This window comes from Carassius carassius, chromosome 2 (assembly GCF_963082965.1).
Source record: "Carassius carassius chromosome 2, fCarCar2.1, whole genome shotgun sequence".
NCBI classification, from domain to species: domain Eukaryota; kingdom Metazoa; phylum Chordata; class Actinopteri; order Cypriniformes; family Cyprinidae; genus Carassius; species Carassius carassius.
In genome coordinates this window covers 17608503-17628761 of record NC_081756.1, presented here as the reverse complement: position 1 = coordinate 17628761, position 20259 = coordinate 17608503, and the positions used below count along the sequence as shown (strand labels likewise).

General features: G+C 38.1%; 2 protein-coding genes across 3 annotated transcripts; both read left to right on the top strand.

Moving 5' to 3' along the window:
* Positions 1-374: 374 nt before the first annotated feature.
* LOC132097295 (transcription initiation factor IIA subunit 2) lies at positions 375-1957 on the top strand. Its single transcript, XM_059502927.1, has 4 exons — positions 375-584; positions 1183-1287; positions 1406-1532; positions 1631-1957. Exons 1-4 carry the CDS (start codon positions 513-515, stop codon positions 1654-1656), a joined length of 330 nt encoding a protein of 109 aa, XP_059358910.1. The 5' UTR covers positions 375-512; the 3' UTR covers positions 1657-1957.
* A 167-nt stretch (positions 1958-2124) lies between these two features.
* On the top strand, positions 2125-20253 carry LOC132104964 (transient receptor potential cation channel subfamily M member 1-like). Of its 2 annotated transcripts, XM_059510414.1 has the most exons (27): positions 2131-2979; positions 6002-6078; positions 6595-6793; positions 6934-7147; positions 7305-7429; positions 7568-7739; positions 8095-8269; positions 8517-8640; positions 10009-10081; positions 10293-10393; positions 10538-10711; positions 10883-11017; positions 11331-11381; positions 11627-11767; positions 12151-12180; positions 12278-12570; positions 13268-13496; positions 13587-13718; positions 14242-14379; positions 14481-14609; positions 14698-14949; positions 15053-15227; positions 16106-16126; positions 16226-16370; positions 16472-16674; positions 16763-16895; positions 18771-20253. In XM_059510414.1, exons 1-27 carry the CDS (start codon positions 2890-2892, stop codon positions 19972-19974), a joined length of 4935 nt encoding a protein of 1644 aa, XP_059366397.1. In that variant the 5' UTR covers positions 2131-2889; the 3' UTR covers positions 19975-20253. The 2 variants fall into 2 exon arrangements, 1 of the variants encoding a protein (XP_059366397.1); XR_009423695.1 differs by lacking the exons at positions 16472-16674; positions 16763-16895; positions 18771-20253 and adding an exon at positions 15327-15446 and having other exon boundaries at positions 2125-2979; positions 16226-16342.
* The last annotated feature ends 6 nt before the right edge of the window (positions 20254-20259 follow it).

Below are 20259 nucleotides of genomic sequence, written 5' to 3'. Positions count from 1 at the left end.
TTACATAAGAACAAACGGGACATTCATGCAAAAGGTAAAATATAATGGCTGGATTTTTCATCTGCTGCCATCTGCTGCAAGAAAATGTCACAAGTCCCTGTGCTAAAATTATTATTTTCTCCCTCACTTAACATTGACGGAAAATAAAGAGTGGCCACACATATCTATCTCTTCGTTGTACTCAAAGTTTAAGTCTAATGAAAAACATTTATAACAAACAACAGAAAAATATTGTTTTAGGAATGGGACACATTTTTCTTAATATAATTCTTCGTATTTCATGTTAAAGAGGAATTGAACGAACCCCTGTACTGTACGTACAGTATGTTGATTTGTGTCCTCCTGCCTTCATGCTCGAAGATGTATGTCCCTCGCGAGTTTCCGTAGCGCGATCGCTCTAAGTTTGGATTTTGAGGAAGTGCTCAGCCAGCGGGCAAATCACAAAGCATCAGCGAAGACCCGACGGTTGTTTTAAACAGAACGGCGTACAGCGTTCGCACTGAAACCACACTATGGCATATCAACTCTACAGAAACACGACACTCGGGAACAGTCTACAGGAGAGTCTCGATGAACTTATTCAGGTAAAAGTGTTGAATCACAGTGAAGTTAACTAGCTCGATTGCTAGCCAGCGTAGAATGATGTGATGGATAAATAACGTTACAGATAACGGAATAAAAACGATTACAGGCGTCTACCTTCAGTGGTTTATTAAATCACAGGGTTAACGTTACATTCTATGAACTGCTCTGATCTTGATTAGTGATGTGTCGGATTATTAAAGTTAGATGAGTGTTAGCTAACGCCAGGTGTGTTTGTGATTGAGCTGCTCTTTATCAGAACACGTTATGAATGATCTGTTACAGCGATGGATAAACGAACTGTTTTAGGGTTTCTTAGATGTTTACGTGAAATAGTTTTCACGTTAGCGCAGACTGCCATAACACTCAGTTATCCCTGTCTGTGATAAATAATAACAATCATACATGCAGACTTTGTATGTACTTGATTATGTCTCATAATATTAACCCTAATTTAAGATGGGATTCTTGAATCAGTCCACTCAAGAGACCAGAAAACATACTCAAAATAAAATAAACTGTGAAGCTTAATAGTGTTAAATATGTATGAATTATTTTATTAACAGAACACATTCAACTGTATTTTCCCTCCTTCCACAGACTCAACAGATCACACCACAGTTAGCCCTCCAAGTCCTTTTACAGTTTGACAAAGCTATCAACACAGCACTGGCCAACCGGGTCCGCAACAGGGTCAATTTTAGGGTAAGCCAACATGATCTACAATAACATTAAGAAGTTACTTGGCTAACTGTCTAGCTAAGTCTTGAACTTGACACTGTTGTGATGCACTAAGAATCACTGCTCTTTGTTTTATCCACAGGGATCTCTGAACACGTACAGATTCTGCGATAACGTTTGGACATTTGTTTTAAATGACGTTGAGTTCCGAGAGGTGACCGATTTGGTCAAGGTGGACAAAGTAAAAATCGTAGCATGTGATGGCAAAAGTAAGTAATCTGATTCACTTTGCAGATTTTATATGGTATAGTTTCATGGTTTTGGTGTTTGCGATGCAGTGCTGCTAATTTAACCGTTTCTCTTATAGACACTGGGTCTAATGCAGCTGAGTGAAATCAAGGTGGAGAGAGAAAGAGAAGTGAACTTAATATGCTGGCTGATGAGAAGAATTGAAGACGAGGCACACAGCGGTGGGGACCGTGTATATATAATTTATTACAGGAAACAGTTCTCTAGCCTTCATACGTCAACCTGCTCAGTGGAAGACTGACAAACATATGGAGCACATAAGGCCTTGGACGTCACATTACATTTTTCTTGTTATAAATAAATTTATATAATTTTCATAGAAATGGCAATGCTTTTCAGTTTGTTACTATTTAGCTTATTCTCTAATAAAATTGTTTTAAATTTTTTTTGTAGTGAATCTTTTTTTTATCCTTTTTTTGTGGGCTTTTACCTTCAAATGAACAGGATAAATAACTGTATGTGGAAATGACCCAAATTGTTTTCAGTATCTCGCTGCATACACACACACACACACACACACACATACACACACACACACACACACACACAAACACCACTGAATGTACACTAGGTGCCTGTCCACCTCTTCAAATATTTTTTACAGTTTAACTCTCATTAAATCTGACCCTATAACCTTAAATGTATAAAAACCATAAAATTAAGATGGAGCGTGTAAGGTTTGCTCATAATTCAGTGATTCTGAACATTAAATCAAGTGTAAATGCTATCAGCAATGTAATCTGAAGAATTATGTCTTTTTATTTATTATGTTGTCTATCAGCTGCAGAAGCAGAGCAAACAGGTATTGGCTGCATTTTCATTTTGAGCCACACGTAAACTATTTTATTATTTGATAATCTTGTGTTTTAACTGATAATGATGAGGAACAGTTGTATTAATAATAGATTTTGTCAGCTGATCCCATCACCTGAACATTGCTACATGAGTGATTATGCTGCACGGTCATAGCTAAGCCCTGCATTTCGGTTTAATACTTCCCAAGTCATGACCTAACCATGTGTGTTTTTTTTTATTTAGCATTAGAGCCATTTTTGTTTGACTTTTACCCAGATTTACCTCCAATCACCATTTATTAAATCTCCTGCATTAAAGCGCATCACTCATAGGGCAACTCCATTAAGCCTGATTACATACATACAGTTGGGGAAGGGGGTCTTTGTGTCAGCATCATACTATTTCCGTCTTGCTGTGGAATGCTGGAGCTGGACATCACCCTTTTCAGTTGGTCATTTTGTCTGCTGGTCACAGAGTCTGGAAGGCTGGGCGGTGATGGCTGGACTTTAGGAGCTAATAAAAATGGATAACAGGGGCTTTGGAGGGAAAAAGGGTAAAGAGGGGTCTTTTAAGCGTGCATCTATTAAACGCACATCATCTGGCTCTCAGAAGGTAAGAGACATCAACCAGCATTGAATACCCCCAAATCTCCACCTGCTGCATTTGATTAGTTTGTTTTGAGTTGATGAAGACAAATGCATGTACTGAATTATATTTGGGAGCAGAGCCAACAAGATATTCTGGTAGCTTTAAAAAAAAAAATTGTAAGTGGTTGTGAGCCCATAGAATCATTCCCACCTTTTACCGGACCGACTATGTCTTCACTTGGTGATAGCTAATTAACTGAAGGGACATTATTGTATGCAGTTCATTTTGAATTTGTTTAGGATTGGACATGTTTGAAGATTCAACCAATTTCTGCACTGCAAAAAAGCAGTATAACATTTTAAAGTTGCAGGTTTGTTTAATGTTAACAAAAACTGGGGTCTCTCTTGGTTAACTTTTTTACACTGGCATTAATTTTGTACGTGTGTAAACTTATTTGAGGAATGCATTGATTCCAGTGCCTGTCTTGATCTGTGAGTGTTCACTCATGCACATGCACACATACAAAACCTGTTGTCAGCATTGTCCTCTAATCTTTGATAATGGCCCAGTAAAGAGCACTGGCCCGGGTAGCTTAAACCCCTGTTCTCTCTAAGTCTCAATCTTATGTGATTAATGCAGAGTTCTGTGGAACGAGTCCAAACTCAAGTGGACAAAAACACACATAGTGGGCTTACAATGGACCTGAAATAGTTTCAAATCAGCTTGTGTTTTCAAGGGAATGGAATATGGTGTTCTAGAGTTCATGAAAAATCCAGCAATGTCATAATTCACTTGACCTTCCAACTCTGTAAACTGTCTAAACTAAAATGTTCCATCTTTGTCTTGTATACAAACTGCATTTTCCTTTATCAAATTCAAACATGCTCATAATCAACATTTGCAGCTGAACATGTTCTGTGACAATGTTTGTTAATTCTGTGTTCGTTAAAAAGCACCTTTAATCATCTGTAATAATGTTAGAATATAATAACACCCAAAAGCACGTTATGAAGAAAATCATAATCAGCCCTTCTGAAATTGAATGGTTTATGGATTCTCTCAAGATCCCAGATCCCTTTTACAAAATCCACTGGAAATGAATCCCGTTGCACTGTAGAATATGTGTAATTATTTCTTTCTTGTAAACAGTGTGGAAATATTAGTCTTCTTTCCTATTGGCCTACAGAGTTGATTTGCTTAGATGAGGATTACCTGAGTTGAGCTTCTCACAGAGCTCCTTTATGTAGCTGCTCACGGGGTAGACGTGTTAATTTGAGAGCTTTGAGAGACTAAATTGTAATTATGGATCAGTGGAAGCAGATTTTTCTGGTTTTCTCTTTCTGTTTAATTTTCAAGTACTTTGTCTGGGCACAATGTTGGCTATGAGGCTATGCGTATGTGTAGATTAAACACACACAAAAAATGATCATGTATAGAAATAATCACTATTTAGATAATGTATAAGGCAATTTCTCCACCAAAAATAATGTAATTTATTTGTACTTTTTCTTCTCTTTTTTTTTACTGTCATCTGCAGTATATCATATTTTTGTCTAATATCATATACATATACATAAAACATTTTTTTTTGCCAAAAAGACAAATTCCAAAATGATAGTTTGTGCAGTTTCAGAGAGTGGTTTGTGTGATTGTGTGGCTTCACCTTCCACATGGCAAATTCCACATGTGTGTTTCTATGACTAAACCCTTTAGGATTTGGGAGAAATTAAGCTCTAAAATCCAAAATTGTCAAAAGCTTTCGACAGATGTCTAATCACAAATTTCATATGTACTTTGGAAAGAGCCAGATCATGTTTTAGCCATACTGCTCTTTGTGAATGAGAGCGCTTGTGCTTTATTGCTGTATACCTGTGCGATGCTTCTTTATACGGTGCAGCTACAGGAACAGACCGTTTTCTAGAACACCTTTCTGAAACAGGTTAAATCTCGGTTACTGTCTCCAATATAAATCCTGAATTACCGACAGCACTTTAGTAAGGACTTGAGCCAAGTTTATCTTTCATATGATCACTATCTTTCCCAGTTTACCTCAACACACAGTATTAAAACACACAGTAAGTGTGGAGGGGCTAATGGGAGAGATTAGCATGTTGAGCCCCTCGTCTCAGAGTAGGCTTTAGTTTGTGGTGTTCCAGTGGATTGGTCATGAGGTTCTAGCAGGATTATCTTCAGCAGTGGTCATGGGACTCTGAGACTGAGGTCCAGCACACGTGATCCATAACTCTGCTCTATAAAAGAAGGCCACAGTCAGTTGAAGGCAGGCTGGAGGAAGACTTCGTAACAAGCCTGCCATTATGGAAGCCTTTTGTCTTTGTCTTTCTCTTCAAGAGTGCTTCAAGTGCTATTCTAGCAAGTCAGTTTGAGCTCAAGAGATAATGTCAATGGTGGTTTATACCTCAAATATTTGTTGGTGGAATATTGTCAGCTAGTTTAAAGCAAAAGGTGCAGCGTGCTTTTGGGTATTATTTATGTGCTGTAACGTATTCCTCCAGGCTTGGTTTTGTTCCATTATAGACTATTTTTGCCTCCACTGCAGGATTTCTTGCTCTTATAGGAATTTTCCTTTCTAGTGTTGTGTTTGGCTTGCTATTGGAGCATGGAATGTTGGGGATGTTTTTGCAATTCATATTTTTATCAAATATATGAATAGAAAATAAATAACTGTGAGTGGAAAAGTATTACTACATGTGACAGTGCATTGACCTAGAAGGGTTCAGTTGACTTCATCATTTTAATATGTCTAAAGTGATTTCATTTACCCTGAGTGCTTAACAGCTGTTGTCAAAACCCTAAACACACACACTCATACTTGTGCACTGTATAGGTATAGGTAAGCTATATATAATCACAATAGTTTTACAAATTGTACTTTCTTTCCACAATGTAAGTCAGAAATAAACAGATAAGCTAACAAAACAGCTTGTTTAGTTTTGGATTGCGAAAGAGATTTAAGAAATGTTTTTGACATTCTACTTTAAATGACTGAGAATGAGTGAACCTAATTCTCCTGTTTTGTGTCTTGCAGGCTCAGAGGACATGGATTGAAAGGACATTTCTAAAAAGGGAGTGCATTCACATATTCCCCAGCAGAGAGCCCAACAAGTGAGTTACAGTGTTGTTATTGTTAACTAAAACTAAAACCGAAGCTATTACAAATCATTTTTGTTAATTGAAATAAAATACAAATATCAGATGAAAAAAAATCTAAATAGAAATATTGTGCAAAATTAGAAATGTTGTATAGCAGCTTACAGAAATAAAATAAGTTGAAATACTAAAATGACTAAAACCTGAAATAAAATTAAAGCCAAATAGAATTATTAAAGAGATATTAAAAAAATGAAAACGAATAAAAATGATAAAAGCACAACAATATTACTAATATTAAAATGAAAACACAGGTCAGTAATATTTAATTTAGTCTCACTGTAATTTGAGAAAAACAAGCTGATTTACTCATTTACTCAAGTACTTTTAGATTAACTAATTACTACGAGAAATCAAGTTTAGTGCAACATGATAGTCTTTTGGCACTCAAGTCAATTTAATTAAACTTAAAATAAAGAGGTGTGCTATGGCGGTTAAAGTTGGCTTCTTCCTTTTTGCCAACTGTTGTAGGTGCTGTTGCGGTCAGCTGGTAAACCAACATGTGGCTATTCTTCCTGGTTTCACCAATAAGAGCGCAGAGGAAGGCCAGGGGGTGCAGACCGAGCCTCCACAAGAGAAATGGTCGGTTGCAAAGCATACGCAAGCCACGCCCACTGACGCATACGGCATCATTGAATTCCAAGGAGGAGGTCATGTCAACAAAGCCATGGTATTTTTCAGCTAATCATGTGATTTGTTTGTTTTTCTTTGCACAAAAATGTGCTCATACAGTTTGGGAGTCATCCTAAAAATTGTCCTGAACATTTGATCATATAATTTTCCTCTCCTCTCTTCCTTGTTTGTTATCAGTATATCCGTGTGTCCTATGACACGAAGCCTGATAATCTTCTCCATCTGATGTTGAAAGACTGGCAATTGGAGCTACCCACCCTGCTCATCTCTGTGCACGGAGGCCTACAGAACTTTGACTTGCAACCCAAACTCAAACAAGTGTTTGGAAAGGGCCTGATAAAAGCAGCAGTTACAACTGGGGCCTGGATTTTCACTGGAGGAGTTAGTACAGGTGGGTGTTTGACAAGTGACTTCACTTAAATGGGACACCTGTTCCTGCTTCAGATACTGAATCATCTGCTTTCCTGTTGAGCAAAAAACTGCGAATGACTCCACCACATGACACACTAATAATTGAATGTTTATTCCCTCTTTTTCACATTACACAGGAGTGATTCGGCATGTAGGAGATGCACTGAAAGACCACTCCTCCAAGTCTCGTGGGAAGGTGTGCGCCATCGGAATTGCACCATGGGGTATTGTGGAAAATAAAGAGGATCTGATCGGACGAGATGTAAGCCATTCGGGTCATTGCACAGGAACGCATGTACTCGTTTTTAATCAACATAAGTGACTGTTTGAGGTTTGCCTTCTGTAAGGTTTTTAAGTAATGTATCACCACTCAGTCTGAGTGTTTTTTTGCTTTGACCAGGTGACGCGACCCTACCAAACCATGTCTAACCCTCTCAGCAAACTTTCTGTGCTTAACAACAGCCATTCCCACTTCATTCTGGCTGACAACGGCACTCACGGAAAGTATGGTGCGGAGGTCCGACTGCGCAGGCAGCTGGAGAAACACATCTCTCTGCAGAAGATCAACACACGTAAGTCAACTTTTAGAAAACTTTTAGCAGTCAAAACAGCTTTTTGAAGTAAGTTCAACTATTTTAATGAATCCATCAAGACAAAAGGAGATGAAACACTGTCGAAACACTGTTGGAGTCCATGAATGTTGGACTAGTGATGAAAACCTAGTCTGTGACCTCCTGGGTTTCCCTTTGTCATCCTATGCCTGGAGTCCTGATGAGGCTGGGACAGCAAAGGGAGGTCCAGATGTCATTCCATACTGCAGTCAGAACCACCACCTTAATCAAACTCAAAAGAATCTTTTCATGTCTAATCGCTGTTTATTTTGTGCATATTTGTACATGAGTGTGTCTTATGTGTGTGTTTGTACAGGTCTGGGTCAGGGGGTCCCTTTGGTGTGTCTGATTCTTGAAGGAGGGCCGAATGTAATCTCCATTGTGTTGGAGAGTCTGCGTGAGGACCCTCCTGTACCCGTGGTAGTGTGCGACGGCAGCGGACGAGCATCAGATATCATTTCATTCGCTCACAAATACTCTGAAGAGGATGGGTGAGGAAAACATTGATCATTCAGTGATTATTAATGAATTTTAAAGGTGCAGTTCTGCAAATGCTTTTTTATGAGACATATTCACTACGTGACAGGAGTTTTTTTTAATTTACTGATATGTTATTGTGCTGTTGAAAAAAAGAACATACTGTATTTGTGACATTAAAGGCCCCTTTACACTAAATCAGCAGTCTCACTGTTTCTGAAAACTCCTTCTTTTGGTCTCCATTACATTGTTTTGGTGCAGGTTGGTTAATGACAGCATTAGAGAACAACTTCTAGTAACCATACAGAAGACATTCAACTACAACCGGAATCAGGCACAGCAGATTTATCTCATGGTGATGGAGTGCATGAAGAAAAGAGAGCTGGTGAGTTAAACATTGGTTGGGGTGGCAAGAAAACAGAGTGAAGACAACTTCTCACTCTTTTTTTTCTTTCAATATTTTTTTTGCCATAGTAGAACATATACTGTATATGTAAGAGAAACATTTTGTTTTATATTGTGTTATATTTCGCAGATATGATAATAAACATGACTGTTATTCATTTGGTCTCATTTGCCTTTTTCACATTATATGTTGTTCTTATTATTTTCCACAATTTGCCATTGCATTTCCATGTCATCCCACTCAGTGTTTTGTCCTTCATGAAAATATAGACATGAGATTAAATGATTTCCAAAGCATAGGGATGCTGAGGTATGTTCCTCAAAACCGTGTGCAGAACAAATGCTTTAGTAATGGGAAACTTAGAAAACATGTCAATAAACATGTTTGTGCGTCTTGGCTGTTTTCGGTAGCAAGTTGTAGTCAGATTTTACTTTTTGAAATTTCTGAAGTTCATAAAAAAATAAAAAATAAAATAAAACATCACTGTTGCTGTGAATATGTTATCTTTAGGAGCCTTGTAAAAAAAAAAGTTTGCACAATGTAATATATAAATGCATGTTTTAAACACAATGCATGATTACTCACTTCCCCCTCTGGTGATCAAATCATTATGATCTCTCTATTGCTCACATTTGTCTAATCATTTCTTTTCTTTCAACATACACATAAAGACCAAATACATAATACATTTCTGTCCAACCATGAAAATAAAAAACAGTTTGGAAAAATAAATAGACAAATACTATAATTGTTTATTTCATATTTTTATTTATCATTAAGGATTGTGACCATGTAGGTTGATATCTGCTTGTCCTTCATATAGTTAAACTACTGCTCAGTGGTTTGGGGTCAGTAAGATTATTTTAAATGCAAAAATGTATTTATACAGTAGATGATCAAAAGTGCAGTAAGGACTTTCACATTTTCAAATGCTGTTCTTTTAAACTTTCTATTTATCAAAAAATTCTGAAAAAATGTGTCAGTTTCCACAAAAAGATTAATAAAAATAAATTAAGCAGCAGACCTGCTTATTGTTTAGACCTGTTTTCAGTACTGATAATAATAAGAAATTAGAATATGATTTCTGAGGGATGATGTGACTGAAGCAGTGGACTGCTGGAAAGGCAGCTTTGCCATCACGGGAATAAATGACCTTTTAAAATATGTATTTTTGATCAAATAAATGCAGCCTTGGTCAACATAAGAGACGTCTTTCAAAAGAAAGAATGAACTGTCCCCAAACTTTTGAACATTAGTGTGTGTATATAATTCATAATTTGTATACTACATATTGTATACTGTGTTATTACAGGCATTCCACAGTTTTTACTCTTTGTGCTGTCACAGATCACAGTTTTCCGCACAGCCTCAGAGGGTCAGCAGGATATTGAGATGGCCATCTTAACCGCTCTGCTGAAAGGTGACCTCTTGTTCAGACCATGGTCACACAGTTTAGGATAAATTCTTATATTAAAATGTTACTTCCCTGAAAAGTACTTTGTTCGTATCAGAATAGTAATATTATTTATATCAATATTTATTACAAGATATATTTTATCTATGATTGCCTTAACAATCTACAACATTTGGTTTGACATTAATGGCATATTCTGTTTCTTTGGGTTTATCAGGCACAAATGCTTCAGCTCCAGACCAGCTGAGTCTGGCTTTGGCCTGGAACCGTGTGGATATTGCTCACAATCAGATCTTCGTCCATGGACAACACTGGCCTGTATGTGATAACACGCACAGCTGGGTTAATGAACATAGTACAGAGATTGCCTATATAAACTCAGCAATCACCGATAGAACGTTGAATAATAAGAAAGTTAAAAAGTATGTTATTAAATACATATTTACATATCTATATCATCAGTCTGCTGGGTCCCTGCCCAGCTCATCCACAACCCAGCAGGATAAACCAAAGAGCCCCATCAGCACCCGTGCCAGCAAGCGTAAACCTGCTAGGGCCAAGAGGGGCAAAGGTGCCAAATCTAAGCCTGAGCCTCCAGAGGAGACAGACCCAAGAAAACTAGAACTGCTTAACTGGGTGAGAGTTATTCTTTAGTAATGCTGTGTTAGTAAGCATTTGCTTTACTCACTGCTGAACACACTGCTGGAGGTGTATATATTTTCAAGTAATTCTGTTTATATGTGTGTGTATGTTCTTGCTGGTCAATTCAATTTCATGTGTGTCTGTGTGTGTTGATGTGTAAAATAGGTTAATTCTCTGGAGCAGGCCATGATGGACGCACTTGTGCTTGACAGAGTGGATTTTGTGAAGCTCCTTATTGAAAATGGCGTCAACATCCACCATTTCCTGACAATCCCGCGACTGGAAGAGCTCTATAACACAGTTGGCACACATTCACATAGTATTATGTAATATTAGAGGGCCATGTATGTTCGCTGTGTTTTACAGTGTTTTAGCATTTTCTGTCTTAATGATAAAACCAATGATGAATCTGACCCACATGTCCAGTTAGTAGAGCTTTCACTGCTGTCCTCTCCTCTCTTTCCATGCAATATGGATTGAAAATGTTGTTTGTGTTCAGTATAATCTGTTGTTGGAAAGAAAGCACTTAGCCCACAAACATCTGTGTGTTTTATAGGAGAAGAAGCTTAATGGGTGTATATGGGTTTTATAATGTTTTTTTTTTTTTTTTCAGAAATTAGGGCCGACCAACACACTGCACTTTGTGGTCAGAGATGTAAAAAAGGTAAAGTTCATTATTCAGAATTTATGCTATGATCTTTCTTATCTTTGAGATTATCATGAGTTAAACATACACTGTATTTTTCTGTAATTGTATGGCCCTTTGTTCTAAAGAATAAGACTTTAATCTTCTTAACAGTGTGTGAATGCATGTGAGTGTTTGGATTTATGTGTTTGATTGCAAGAGCATTGCATAAATAGGCTTATTTCACTCTAGTTTCAGTAGTTTCATGACATTATTGTTTCCAGGGAAACCTACCGCCAGATTACCAGATCACTCTGATTGACATTGGGCTGGTTCTGGAGTACCTCATGGGAGGAGCGTATCGGTGTCACTATACTAGGAAAAGTTTCCGCACACTCTATAATAACCTCTTTGGACTGAAAAGAGTGAGTTGCCACCAACCCCTTATACCCTTATATATTCATGCATAAATGAAAATACAAAGTCATTTTTTCCTCCTGCAAACACATTATACCTAGCATATCAGCTTAGCTTAAAAATAATGTCATAGTGGCCAACCAAGATTTTTCCAGTGGCCATAAAACTCCAATGACTTGTCAATTAATGGGCCGATTAGTTGTCCTTGTTTGGTCTATGGTCTAGCAAAAATACAGATAATTATTAATAGTGATATGTTTCTCAGCTTCCACACTTTTGGGAAATTAAGAAAAAAAATACAATCAATTAACCAATTATATACCAATGTGTCTAAATAATCAAATATGCTCAAACACATCTGATTCGTTGTGTTCTTTCTGTTCTCTTTTAGCCCAAAGCGTTGAAACTTCTGGGAATGGAGGTAATCCACAAAAAAAACCCAGACAACAGAAATTTGACTGGTAACTAAAACCTGCAGTATTTACAGAGACCCAATCACTCCGTTTTGTATTTGACAGGACGATGACCCAAGACCTAAAGGCAAAAAGAAGACAAAGAAGAAGAAAGAGGAAGAAATCGATATTGACGTTGATGACCCAGAGGTCAGTCGATTCCAGTACCCCTTCCATGAGCTGATGGTGTGGGCTGTTCTCTTGAAGCGCCAGAGGATGGCGCTATTTCTCTGGCAGAGGGGAGAAGAGGCCATGGCCAAAGCTCTGGTGGCGTGTAAACTCTATAAAGCCATGGCGCACGAATCCTCACGGAGTGAACTAGTGGACGACATCTCGCAGGATCTGGACAATAATTCAAAGTGCGCAATTATATTACATTACATAATAGTATTGTATAGTTAGACTAGGATTATTTGAAACGTTCTTGTGCACACCAGTGCTGCATTTATTTGTTCAAAATATAGTAAAACAGCAGTATCGTCGAATATTACTAAACTTGTCTTTTTTTCTTATATTATTTTAATTGTAATTTATTCCCTTCATAGCAAAGCAGTATCTACAGCAGCCGTAATTACAGGCTTCATTAACACATGATCCTTCTGAAATCATGCTAATATGCTGATCTAAACCTTTATGCTGTTTAAACCCTTTGTGGAAACCATGATTATTATTATTTTTTCCCAGATTTTTTGATGAATGGAAAGTTCAAAAGTCATCTTTCTTTTTTAGCATCTTTACTGTCACCCTTGATCAATTAATGCATCCTTGCTGTATAAAAGTATTGATTTCTCTCTTTTTTTGAAAATCTTACTGACTATGCAGTATACAATATGTAGTATACAAATTATGAATTATATACATACACTACTGCACAAAATTTTGAACAGTAGTATAATCATTTATTCATATTTTTTTTAGGAAGGTCGAAACAGTATTAGGTTACATGTGACTGAATAGACTAGACTAGAAAAGAATAGCTTTTAGCTTTAGTTTCCAAATCAAGCTGTCACAGTGTCACCTCTCATAAAGCCTCTCTCTCCTCCCTCTCACAATCAGGGAATTTGGTCAGTTAGCGTATGAGCTGCTAGATCAGTCCTATAAGCATGATGAACAGGTGGCCATGAAGCTGTTGACGTACGAGCTGAAGAACTGGAGTAACTCCACCTGTCTGAAACTGGCTGTAGCTGCCAAACACAGAGACTTTATAGCCCACACCTGCAGCCAGATGCTGCTCACCGACATGTGGATGGGCTGCCTGCGGGTGGGCAAGAGCAATGGACTCAAGGTCTGCAATACAACATAAACACCACATTAATAAGTCTCTGACTCTAAATATTACATAATTACATTTTCATCATTTAATTTATATTCCCAGGTAATCCTTGGAATCATCTTTCCTCCAGCCATTCTTCTCCTAGACTTCCGAACTGGAGATGATCTGTCTTACCAAAACTCCAAAGACAAGGAAGAGCTCAAAGACAAAGAGGATGAAAACAAATCTGGCAAGGTAAAAATATGCGCACTACTGTTTAAAAGTTTGAGGTCACTGCGATTTTTTTTCAAAGAAATTAATACTTTTATTTTGCAAGGATAAATTAAATTGATCTAAATACATCTAATTCAAATTAATTCTATTCTTACTTTAACTTTATATTCATCAAATAATTATCACAGAAAATACTAAGCAGCAAGATGTTTTTCAAAACAGAAATGTTTCTTAAGCACTAAATCACATATTATAATGATTTCTGAAGGATCATGTGACATGTTGAAAATTCAGCTTTGCTATGACTGGAATAAATTACATTTTTTAATATATTACAATGGATTTTTTTTTTTTTTAATAATTTTCCACAATATTACAGTTTTTCTGTATTTTTGATTAAATAAATGCACCATTGGTGACTAAAAACCCCCCAAACATTTGAATGGAGTACATATGTTCTACCGTGGCTTTCTTAACTTTCCATGGTTCTTTATGAGGTGAAAGTGAGTATAATTATGAGTAATGAGTGAGTAATTATTTTCAGGATGGCACCATGAGCATGGATGGAGCATCTAAGAAAGGTGATGAGGAAGATGATAAAAAGAAACAGAAACGAGTGCCTATTGGGAAGAAGATTTACTATTTCTATAATGCTCCATTTACTAAGTTCTGGTTCAATACGGTATGTGTAATACTTAAAAAAAACACACATCAAAGTCAAGACACATGTTATACACATTTTTTAAATCATAAACTGCAAAAACATAACGGTTATCTACTCAGACTGCCTACCTGGTATACCTGCTGTTGTATAATTACATCATCCTGGTGAAAATGGAGAGATGGCCATCATTACAGGAATGGATTGTCATCTCCTACATCATCACTCTTGGACTAGAGAAAGTGCGACAGGTGAATAACACCAACACAAAAATGTGTTGCTATATTGGTATATTTATGTGTTTCTTTTCCTTCATTGGACACATGTGCTTGTGTGTAGATCCTGATGTCAGAACCAGGAAAGCTGAAACAGAAGATAAACGTATGGCTTGAGGAGTACTGGAACATCACTGACCTGGCTGCCATCACCATGTTCCTCATGGGACTGTTACTGAGATTGCAGAATGAGCCTTACATGGGCTACGGACGTGTCATCTACTGTGTAGACATCATCTTCTGGTACATTCGTGTCCTCGACATCTTTGGAGTTAACAAGTATTTGGGACCGTATGTCATGATGATTGGTAAAATGGTGAGAACTAACAGGAAAAATAATTATATATTAATAGCTCAAAAGCTTTTGTATTCTCTTTTCCTAACAATAATAATATTTTTATGTATGTATGTGTGCGCAGATGATTGACATGCTGTACTTTGTGGTGATCATGCTGGTGGTTCTCATGAGTTTCGGCGTGTCACGTCAGGCCATCCTGCACCCAGACGAGGAGCCGACGTGGCGCCTGGCGAGGAATATCTTCTACATGCCCTACTGGATGATCTATGGAGAAGTGTTTGCTGACTCGATAGACCGTAAGACTAGAATTCATAGTAAGATCCTGTTTCCTGATTCATGTGTGAATGGTACATCTCATCTTCATTCCACCCTCTCTGTATCTGTGAACTATACAGAAAGATTTGTGTAGAAACTCCTGACCATGTGACCATTCACACTTCCATGGCATTCGCCCCTACCGAATCATCTGTGATGGACTGAGTGTGTGACAGTGCTGGTCTTTTCCTGCCCTGCTTGTGAGTTTTGTGAGGCATTTCTGTCTTGTAGCTGTTGATTTTTTCCAAAATGTATTATTCTAATTTGCAAGCTGCTAAATGAATAAATGTTAATGAAAAAAAAAAATATTAGGTACTATTTTACTTTTAAAATTAAATACGTATAAATAAATAAATACAAATACTGTTTTTTTTAATGATAACACAGAATATATAAAAATGCATGGTTGTAGTTGTACAGAAATATGTAAAAAGAGGTGTAATGAAAGAATACATAATTTATTGTGCAAATGTCATCCTGTTCAAAAGTCTAGGGTCATATTTTGGAAAAACAAAGACTCTTCTCACCAAGACTGCTTTGGTTTGATTAATATTAATACAGTTTAAAATATTTTTAATAAAAAAATATTGTACATTTTTTTATCTTTGTCACTTTTGATCAATTGAATGCATCCTTACTTAATAGAATAATTTCTTTAAAAAAAAAAGAATTTTGAATGGTATTGTATCTTTCCTTTCTTCACTTAAAATGTAAAGTGGACAAAAATCTTTAACAAAATATTTAACTACCTTTAATAATATACTGTTTAGATGGCTGGCTGATTGTGAAGTTACAAATATTTGTTTAGTTCACCATAATCTTTATCTGTGCCTTTCTCTTTCTTTTTACATACTCTCAGTCTATGCAATGGAGATTAATCGTGAGTGTAACATTTTTCAGCTATACCCACAATTAATTGGAATTATCAAACACTGTAGAGTCATCATGGTTGCATCATAACTTCTGTTATATATGGCAGCACCCTGTGGTGAAAACATGTATGATGAAGATGGCAGGAAGCTCCCACCATGCATACCAGGGGCCTGGCTCACACCTGCCATCATGGCCTGTTACTTACTGGTTGCCAACATTCTACTGGTCAACCTGCTCATTGCTGTATTCAAGTGAGTCAAAGAGTAAACACATAGTACTATAGCACACTTTATATGTTCTCATAGATCCATTATCAGCAGTATAACACTGAGAATACTCCTTGCTTTCACAGTAACACTTTCTTTGAAGTGAAATCTATTTCCAACCAAGTGTGGAAGTTCCAACGCTACCAGCTCATTATGACCTTTCACGACCGACCAGTGCTTCCTCCGCCCCTCATCATCTTTAGCCACATATACATTGTGTTGAAGCGCTTGTGCTGTCGCTGCAGGAAGAAACAGGAAGGGGAGCTGGATGAGAGAGACCGCGGACTGAGTTAGTACTCCTGCTTCTTATTTTTAATGCTTCATTACATCATCAATGTTTTAGCAACCTATTTTAAAACATATTTTTATTTTTTCAGAGTTGACTCTGAGTCCAGAGGAACTGAAGAATCTGTATGAGTTTGAGGAACAGTGTGTGGCAGAGTACTTCAGGGAGAAGGAGGATGAGGCGCAGTCTTCCAACGATGAGCGAATCCGAATTACTTCCCAGAGGTAATGAGTGAAAAACAGCAACTGCACCTGCAAATGTCATTTTGGGGCTCAACAATAAGGATGTTCTCCTGTGGTTCTGAATGATCCATTTTTATAGTTAGCAATGCATTTTTCTCTAAAATGTTATTATTATTTTTTTTTACTTATTCATTGTTTTTTTGTAGAGAAAAATAACATTTCAGATCGATTCCCATTGAAGTACATGTGGTAAATATGGATTTCCTCTTGATGGTTAATTAAACTTAATTCAACATATAATACATTCAAAATGTAAAAAATGTAATCCTCTCCACTCTAATTCTGCATATTTGTAGTTAGAATTCTTTAATCCAACTAAAAAATGAAGAATGCAACACATGAGCTTGCAGTTCCTATCTTCTGCATTCCCGTGCGCTAGAATGGAAGTGAGTGTGATGAAAATTGTAGTGTGACTACATTTTAAAAATATATGTCTGTATTTTTTTTTTCAATTAGGGGGTCCAAAAACCTGAGCAGTAGAATGGAAAAAACGTTTTACTTTAGCTTTTAAGAATGCCATAATGTGCAGGACACTGCAAAAGAATGCAGTGGAATGCAAAAAATGTGTTCTCTGTGAACAGGTCCTTACTGATGCTTTCTATGAGGTTCCATTTGTGCCAAAAATATGTCGACGTGCTGACTCTCTATGTTATGTGTCATCTCAACTTACTCCTGTCATCTGTCCTTGTCGTTTGACTGTGTCGTCTTGCGTGTGAATGCTGCATGCCTCATGACTATGCTTCGTTTCCCTCTGTCGTTACTATGTGTCGTCTTCCATGTCGTTTCTATGCGTCGTTTCCCTCTGTCGTTACTATGTGTCATCTTCCATGTCGTTACTATGTGTACGGTGTACATTTTAGGACATCCTCAGACCTCAGTCATTAAATCAAAAGGCGTCATGCCTCAGACTAAAAGGCTTCAGTCATCAGACAAAACGACATCGCGCCTCAGACTGAAAAGCTTCAGGTCTCAGGAAAAACGACATCAGGTGTCAGGTCTCATACAATTAGACATCTGACGAAACGGACTCAGGTGGAGTATCGCGTTGCCCCGCCCCATGTGACGTCACACGCACGCCGTTCAGAGGAAGTGGTGTATAATGGTTGATTGATGGCAAAAGGAGGTAAGCAGTGTCTGATATATTATATTTTAACAGTTTTATTCAAATGTTACACTAATTAAGTTATATAGGGAAGAGGACATGCATTTTGAGAGTCATGAATGCACGTTTAAAAAGTTAGCCATATTGCAACCAGCAGGCCTTTATTTTGGCAAAGTAGTAAAATTACCGTCTGAGGATGTCCTAAAATGTACACCGTACTCATAGTAACGACAGAGGGCAAATGACGCATAGCAACGACATGGAAGACGACACAGTAATGACAGAGGGAAATGATGCATAGTCATGACGCATGCAGCATTCACACGCAAGACGACACAGTCAAACGACAAGGACAGTTGACAGGAGTAAGTTGAGATGACGCATAACATAGACAGTCAGCACGTCGACATAATTTTGGCACAAATGGAACCTCATAGCTTTCAAGACAGATAACATTGTCTAGATGGCAAGTTAGCAGAATTTACAACCACAATGTAGAATACATCAGAGAAAAAACAAACATTTAAGTTTAAAAGGAATAGAAAATGAATGCACAGGATCGATCGATGAATAAAAAAAGTTTAGAGGCCATGCATCACTGACCTGAAAAAGCATGCAACATTTCTGTCATCTGTTTGGAAACTCTAGCACACTGGCTTTGGGTCAGTGAGCCATCCTTATTGTTGAGCCCGTCATTTAGAATAACCTCTGAGGTTAAAACAAAAAACAACCATTTGGAAAAACTGTTGTTGCAGGGTTGAGAACATGTCCATGCGCCTAGAGGAGGTGAATGAACGAGAGCACTCAATGAAAGCCTCTGTGCAGACAATAGACCTGCGCTTGGCTCAGCTAGAGGAGTTCTCCGGCCGCATGATGCATGCACTGGAGCGGCTGACTGGCATCGACCACTCCGAGCTTGTCCGCGCTCGATCTGGGAGCTCAATGGCCATGGACCAATCTGGCCTGCTTCGCCGTGGTAGCATTAACAGCGCTGATGGCTTCAGTTTGTACCGCTGCCACCTGGATGCAGAGGACCGCAGTGAGGAGATGTCAGGGGACAGAAAGGGCCATTCAGAGAGACGCAGCAGTATTGGCAGCAGCGACCTCCTCCTAAGCCCACAACAAGTTTCTTCCTATGGTCCCACGCTGAATGTGGTGCCCCTCCAGCCGAGGACATGCTCCAGCTCCAGTGTGGACATCCTCATCTCACCTTGTGAGTCACAAGACAGAGGCCAGAACTCTCAATCCCCAAAACTCACCTCCACTCAGCACCCTAAAGACCCACTAGCTCTTCTAGAAGCTGGAATAGACATAGTGGTTTCACATCCTCTGGAAAGGGCACAATCCCTGAGGCAGTACCCAACTGAAGCTCAAAGTAACCTGCTTTCATATGAGAACAGATCCCAAAGCAGTACTTTGTACGTCTCGATGGCACAGTCGAGGTTGGGCAATCCTGGGAATACGTGGGCTTCGGAGCCCCATGGCCTACAGGATCAAGCAAGCAGATCACCAACGTTAAGTCGCTGGCCTCCACGCTATGATGACAAAGTTCATCCCTCCCCATTTGGACTTTCACCCAAGAGATCTTTAGAGAAATCAAGACAGAGAGATGAAGAAGGAGATTCTAAGGAGAGCAAGAGGACAAATATGCAACAAGGGGAAAGTGAGGAGAAGAAAGACGAGGATGAGATGGTGGCAAATAGCAAAAGTGCCACAAAAGAGAGAGGAGAAGAGAAGCAAGAGGAGCTGACCGACTCTGATCACTTGTATGTATCAGAGGACAGGATGTACCCCTCACTCAGATCTAAGAGTCTGAACACTAACCCACGAAAGGTGAAGGCCACAGGGAACCTCCTGGAGAAACCTCGAGCAGCCAGTAGTGTGAAAGACCTTGCTGGGGCCTTTGAAGTCAACACCAATGACAGATCCTCCAGAGAGAGGACAGGCACACAGACATGAGCACTCGTGCTGGAATGCTGCGGCAAGATAAATCCCAGTAGTGCTAGCTTAAAGAAGTTGATTTTCATTGTTTTCCAATATGGAAAACATCTAACTAACACTAGTTATGCTTGTGCATTGACATCTTAGCTAGCAGGCATATTTTCATGTGTTTATATTTATGAGGTACATAATTTTAGTGATAAAACCTGGTATGCAAAAAGGGAAATCAGGGTCTACCTCAATGCTGTAGATATTTAGTATGCCTTTTTTTTCCAAATAAAGGGAAATTTAACTTCAGTTATG

Coding starts and splice junctions, on each gene's coding strand:
- LOC132097295 (XM_059502927.1), top strand. CDS start 513: ATGGCATATCAACTCTACAGAAACACGACACTCGGGAACAGTCTACAG. Junction 1,288..1,405: donor GCAACAGGGTCAATTTTAGG/GTAAGCCAACAT, acceptor TTTTATCCACAG/GGATCTCTGAACACGTACAG. Junction 1,533..1,630: donor CGTAGCATGTGATGGCAAAA/GTAAGTAATCTG, acceptor TTTCTCTTATAG/ACACTGGGTCTAATGCAGCT.
- LOC132104964 (XM_059510414.1), top strand. CDS start 2,890: ATGGATAACAGGGGCTTTGGAGGGAAAAAGGGTAAAGAGGGGTCTTTT. Junction 6,079..6,594: donor CCCAGCAGAGAGCCCAACAA/GTGAGTTACAGT, acceptor CAACTGTTGTAG/GTGCTGTTGCGGTCAGCTGG. Junction 11,018..11,330: donor TGGAAGAGCTCTATAACACA/GTTGGCACACAT, acceptor TTTTTTTTTCAG/AAATTAGGGCCGACCAACAC.